Here is a 6,494-nt window from a genome sequence, read left to right on the forward strand (position 1 = left end):
AATCCTTTTTAATTCATGAGTAGTGGTTAGTCATCCATTTGTTCATGTTTTCTGCCAGGGGCAAAGCCCCTCTGCAAGCCCATTCCTGAACCAGTCACTGGCAAGGGGAAGGAGACCATGGTGACTGTCTTTAAAGCAGTCAGAGTTTATCTTTGGTAAGAGGTCTCCAGCTGGAGAGGGGGCCCCTTCCCCTGAGCTTCCTGCTGAGTGAAGAGGGATGGAGGACACAGATGCCCAGATAAAATTAAGGCTGTGCCAGCAAGCAAGATATCATGGGAGAAAGGTGGTTGATGGAGGCAGCTAAGACTGCCTCAGGTGCTGCCTAAGGCCTACTGTGGCTGCTGCTGCTGCTAAATCACTTCAGTTGCTTCCGACTCTGTGCGACCCCACAGGCAGCAGCCCACCAGGCTCCCCCGTCCCTGGGATTCTCCAGGCAAGAACACTGGAGTGTGTTGCCATTTCCTTCTCCAATGCATGAAAGTGAAAAGTGAAAGTAAAGTCGCCCAGTCGTGTCCGACCCTTAGTGATCCCATGGACTGCAACCTACCAGGCTCCTCCGTCCATGGGATTTTCCAGGCGAGAGTACTGGAGTGGGCTGCCATTGCCTTCTCCTGTTAGGCCTTTTCTTTCCTCCCTCCCCTGCCTTCGTTCCTCCAACCCTCCTCATCCTCCTCTTCCCTCCTGAAGCTCAGCTGACCATTTTCACTCTATGCATATTGCCAAAAGCAAGTTTCAGGGTGTTTAGATTTCATACTGTCACCCCTCACCCCTAACTGTGAACATCAGACCACATAAGCATTTTTAGACACTTAACCAATCTTGAAATTGTGGTTTTGGAAAACATAAATTATTGGAAGTGAGTAAATGAACTTAAATCATTACACGTTTGTTATTATTGCATAATAATAGAATGAAGGGAAGGAGCCAAAGCAAAAACAATACCCAGTTGTGGATGTGACTGGTGATAGAAGCAAGGTCCGATGCTGTAAAGGGTAATGTTGCATAGGAACCTGGAATGTCAGGTCCATAAATCAAGGCAAATTGGAAGTGGTCAAACAGGAAATGGCAAGAGTGAACGTCGACATTTTAGGAATCAGCAAACTAAAAAGGACTGGGATGGGTGAATTTAACTTGGATGACCATGATATCTATACTGTGGGCAGGAATCCCTTAGAAGAAATGGAATAGCCATCATGGTCAACAAAATAGTCTAAAATGCAGTACTTGGATGCAGTCCCCAAAATTACAGATCTCTGTTCGTTTCCAAGGCAAACCATTCAATATCACAGTAATCCAAGTCTGTGCCCCAACCAGTAATGCTGAAGAAGCTGAAGTTGAACGGTTCTATGAAGACCTACAAGACCTTTTAGAACTAACACCCAAAAAAGATGTCCTTTTCATTCATTATAGGGGACTGGAATGCAATAGTAGGAAGTCAAGAAATACCTGGAGTAACAGGCAAATTTGGCCTTGGAATATGGAATGAAGCAGGGCAAAGACTAATAGTTTTGCCAAGAGGACGCACTTATCATAACAAACACCCTCTTCCAACAACACAAGAGAAGACTCTACACATGGACATCACCAGATGGTCAACACCGAAATCAGATTGATTATATTCTTTGCAGCCAAAGATGGAGAAGCTCTATACAGTCAGCAAAAACAAGACTGGGAGCTGACTGTGGCTCAGACCATGAACTTTTTATTGCCAAATTCAGACTTAAATTGAAGAAAGTAGGGAAAACCACTAGACCATTCAGGTATGACCTAAATCAAATCCTTTATGATTATACAGTGGAAGTGAGAAATAGATTTAAGGGCCTAGATTTGATAGATAGAGTGCCTGATGAGCTATGGATGGAGGTACATGACATTGTACAGGAGACAGGGATCAAGACCATCCCCAAGGAAAAGAAATGCAAAAAAGCAAAATGGCTGTCTGAGGAGGCCTTACAAATAGCTGTGAAAAGAAGAGACGCATAAAGCAAAGGAGAAAAGGAAAGATATAAGCATCTGAATGCAGAGTTCCAAAGAATAGCAAGGAGAGATAAGAAAGCCTTCCTTAGTGATCAATGCAAAGAAATAGAGGAAAACAACAGAATGGGAAAGACTACAGATCTCTTCAAGAAAATTAATGATACAAAGGAAACATTTCATGCAAAGATGGGCTCAATAAAAGACAGAAATGGTATGGACCTAACAGAAGCAAAAGATATTAAGAAGAGGTGGCAAGAATACACAGAAGATGTGCACCAAAAAGATCTTCACGACCCAGATAATCATGATGGTGTGATCACTGACCTAGAGCCAGGCATCCTGGAATGTGAAGTCAAGTGGGCCTTAGAAAGCATCACTATGAACAAAGCTAGTGGAGGTGATAGAATTCCAGTGAGCTATTTGAAATCCTGAAAGATGATGCTGTGAAAGCACTTCACTCAATATGCTAGCAAATTTTGAAAACTCAGCAGTGGCCACAGGACTGGAAAAGGTCAGTTTTCATTCCAATCCCAAAGAAAGGCAATGCCAAGAATGCTCAAACTACCACACAGTTGCACTCATCTCACACGCTAGTAAAGTAATCCTCAACATTCTCCAAGCCAGGCTTCAGCAATATGTGAACTGTGAACTTCCTGATGTTCAAGCTGGTTTTAGCAAAGGCAGAGGAACCAGAGATCAAATTGCCAACATCTGATATGGCTTCTGCTGCTAAGTCACTTCAGTCATGTCTAACTCTGTGTGACCCCGAAGACGGCAGCCAGCAGGCTCCCCCGTCCCTGGGATTCTCCAGGCAAGAACACTGGAGTGGGTTGCCATTTCCTTCTCCAATGCATGAAAGTGAAAAGTGAAAGTGAAGTTGCTCAGTTGTGTCTGACCCTCAGTGACCCATGGACTGCAGCCCACCAGGCTCCTCCGTCCATGGGATTTTCCAGGCAGGAGTACTGGAGTGGGGTGCCATTGCCTCCTCTGGCCAATATCCGCTAGATCATGCAAAAAGGAAGAGAATTCCAAAAAAAATCTATTTCTGCTTTATTGACTATGCCAAAGCCTTTGACTGTGTGGATCACAATAAACTGTGGAAAATTCTGAAAGAGATGGGCATACCAGACCACCTGACCTGCCTCTTGAGAAACCTGTATGCAGGTCAGGAAGCAATAGTTAGAACTGGACATGGAACAGACTGGTTCCAAATAGGAAAAGGAGTATGTCAAGGCTATCTATTGCCACTCTGCTTATTTAACTTATATGCAGAATACATCATGAGAAATGCTGGGCTGGAAGAAGCACAAGCTGGAATCAAAATTGCCGGGAGAAATATCAATCACATCAGATATGCAGATGACACCACCCTTATGGCAGAAAGTGAAGAGGAACTAAAAAGCCTCTTGATGAAAGTGAAGGAGGAGACTGAAAAAGTTGGCTTAAAGCTCAACATTCAGAAAACTAAGATCATGGCATCTGGTCCCATCAGTTCATGGGAAATAGATGGGGAAACAGTGGGAACAGTGTCAGACTTTATTTTTCTGGGCTCCAAAATCACTGCAGATGGTGATTGCAGACATGAAATTAAAAGACACTTACTCTTTGGAAGGAAAGTTATGACCAACCTAGATAGCATATTAAAAAACAGAGATATTACTTTGCCAACAAAGGTCCATCTAGTCAAGGCTATGGTTTTTCCTGTGGTCATGTATGGATGTAAGAGTTGGACTGTGAAGAAAGCTGAGCACTGAAGTATTGATGCTTTTGAACTGTGGTGTTGGAGAAGACTCTTGAGAGTCCCTTAGACTGCAAGGAGGTCCAAGCAGTCCACTCTGAAGGAGGTCAGTCCTGGTTGTTCTTTGGAAGTACTGATGCTAAAGCTGAAACTCCAATACTTTGGCCACCTCATGCGAAGAGTTGACTCATTAGAAGAGACCCTGATGCTGGGAGGGATTGAGGGCAGGAGGAGAAGGGGACGACCGAGGATGAGATGGCTGGATGGCATCACCGACTCGATGGACGTGAGTCTGAGTGAACTCCGGGAGTTGGTGATGGACAGGGAGGTCTGGCATGCTGCAATTCATGGACTCACAAAGAGTGGGACACGCCTGAGCAACTGAACTGAACTGAAAACTCATCACTCACACAGAATTAGGCCATTCTTACAGATCTTCCTGTTTCTTGTTTTGGTTCCACCATTAATGAGTCATGTGAGTCAGGGCTGTTCTCCTGTCTCAATGGCCCCTCCTGCCTTTGGCTGTAAAATTAGGTGAGACTGGCTAATCCTTCTTGCCTCTTTTACTGTAAAATTGTATCAATCTGTGGCTTGTTGCGAACACAAAAAGGATTCCCAAGTAGTAAAAATACATCAGGTCATAAAGGATTCAGATTCTGGCAAGTCCTCTGTTCTTATCACATCCATGAGAAACTTTATTGCTGTCTTTAATTGCCCCTGCTGCTGCTGCTGCCAAGTTGCTTCAGTTGTGTCCGACTCTGTGCGACCCCATAGACGGCAGCCCACCAGGCTCCCCCGTCCCTGGGATTCTCCAGGCAAGAACACTGGAGTGGGTTGCCATTTCCTTCTCCAGTGCATGAAAGTAAAAAGTGAAAGTGAAGTCACTCAGTCATGTCTGACTCTTATCGACCCCATGGACTGCAGCCCACCAGGCTCCTCTGTCCATGGGATTTTCCAGGCAGGAGTACTGGAGTGGGGTGCCATTGCCTTCTCCGTTAATTGCCCCTAGCCAAGGTTAATTGGGTGTATTTAAGTCTTCTCTTATGGTATTCCGTGTGCCTTTGTAGTGTTTGCCCGAGTATTTTTTTCCCCTTTGCCGTTTCTGATCAGTAGCTGTCAGTGTGCTTTTTGGAGGTCAGTGGTTTCTTGTCAGCTCTTGACTGGCAGGTGGCACTTTTGAAGTACTGCGCCCTTTGTCTTCCCTCTGGCTATTCGTGCCCTCTCAGTTCTTGGCAGGGTGCAGAGAAAGGATCAAGTGACTCAAGTGTTTCCCTCACACTGACATTCATCTTGGTATTCATCTTCCTTGTCAAAGAATGGATAAAGAAGGCATAATTAAGAAAATATTGAGGCTCCTTTGTTGTGACCAGAAACCTGTCCCATCATCACTGATGCTTTTTCACTGTTTTTACCCCTGAGTGGCTATAATTCTTAGAAGGATTTCTCCTGTCAGCCTGTTATCCTGGCTTTGAATGCCTCAGGTTTGAAATGGGATTTCTTAGCACATCGAAGAATTTACTGTTTGATATAATCATAATTTTTCCTGTTTGTTGTTGTCCCGTATCTGCAAGTTATTCTTTGTTATTTTTTTAAGAATGAGTGAGTGAATGAACAATGCCTTTACCTTTTCTTTTTAGTTAAAGAAATTGGTGCCTTTTTATTTATTTATTGTTGTCTGTGCCCTGTGGCATTCGGGATCTTAGTTCCCTGACCAGGGATCGCGTCCAGACCTCCTGCATTGGGAGCCCAGAGTCTTAGCCACTGGACCACCAGGGAAGTCCCACTGCAAGTTACTTTGAAGACTATGATTTGTTTCTGTTTTTATTCACTTTCTTGTCATTTTAGCTTTTAAAGACATGTTCTAGATCACGAACCTATCCACCATGTTTCTAGTCTCTGAAACCATTCCTGGGGAGATATGAACAGACATTGTGTAGCTTGGTATTTTTCAAAGTATTTTATGTGGCAGGTGGCAGGTAAGAATTCTGACAACTGTTTAGAAGGTATATGGCTTTTGAGGGCTGTTACGGAGAGACTGCAGATGTCTTGTTTCTCTGGTGTAGCTATTTAACATCATTTCAAAGAGCCCACCGTGCTCATCCTGTCACTAGTTGGAAGGGCAAGAGTTCAGCTCCGAGGAGCCAGTATTTCTGTGGTGGCAGCTGGCAGCCACTGAAGGCTTTTGGGTTGCATAGGAGGAAAGTCAGAATGACTTTATGAGATGCTTGTGTGGATTGTGTGTAGGGATCTTGGTGAGGGATCTGAAGACAATAGAAAGTTGCAAGAGATTAAGTTGTATCAGTTGAAATCAAGAATGAGCAGAAGATCCAAATTCTGTCTTGGAAGAGCATTTCGCCAGGAATACCATTCACAAATCACGATCCATGGCAGCCTGCCCTGGATCAGGACATTTTGGTCATGGAGTACTAGTGAGCATCCCATGGATGGAGTAGGTTACTTTGGGGATATACGTAGCTGGGCACCACCTATTTGGTTACTCCTCCCTCACTGTGTGTTTTTTGCTGCGTTTCATTGCAGGTTCGAATCCTCCTCCCATGCCATCAGCATGAGTGCCTACTTGAGAGAACAGAGAAGGGAGCTGTACAGTCGGAGCGGAGAACTTCAAGGTGGGTAACTGACCCTCCCTGGAAAAAGTCATTTTCTGGAGGAAGATCTGAAGTGTTCATAGCATGTGAATTTGAGGTCTGCATTCATAGGATTCTTTCACAATAGCAAAGATTTAAAGACTTGGTAATCTGTTTCTTCTATCATTTCCCAG

The 6,494-nt window shown here is 44.3% G+C and overlaps 1 protein-coding gene across 6 annotated transcripts in view; it reads left to right on the forward strand.

Annotated features, from left to right (window-relative positions):
• EXOC4 (exocyst complex component 4) overlaps positions 1-6,494 on the forward strand; it is an 806,015-nt gene that overhangs the window by 226,212 nt on the left and 573,309 nt on the right. For all 6 annotated transcript variants that reach the window (XR_009494158.1, XM_024990789.2, XM_059885681.1 and 3 more), the window contains one exon: positions 6,254-6,342. Coding sequence is in view for 5 of the 6 variants with exons in the window: in XM_024990789.2 (XP_024846557.1) it covers positions 6,254-6,342 (89 nt within the window). In the remaining variant the exon portion in view is untranslated. The remainder of the gene's footprint in view (positions 1-6,253; positions 6,343-6,494) is intronic.

Source organism: Bos taurus, chromosome 4 (assembly GCF_002263795.3).
Source record: "Bos taurus isolate L1 Dominette 01449 registration number 42190680 breed Hereford chromosome 4, ARS-UCD2.0, whole genome shotgun sequence".
Classification (NCBI taxonomy): Eukaryota; Metazoa; Chordata; class Mammalia; order Artiodactyla; family Bovidae; genus Bos; species Bos taurus.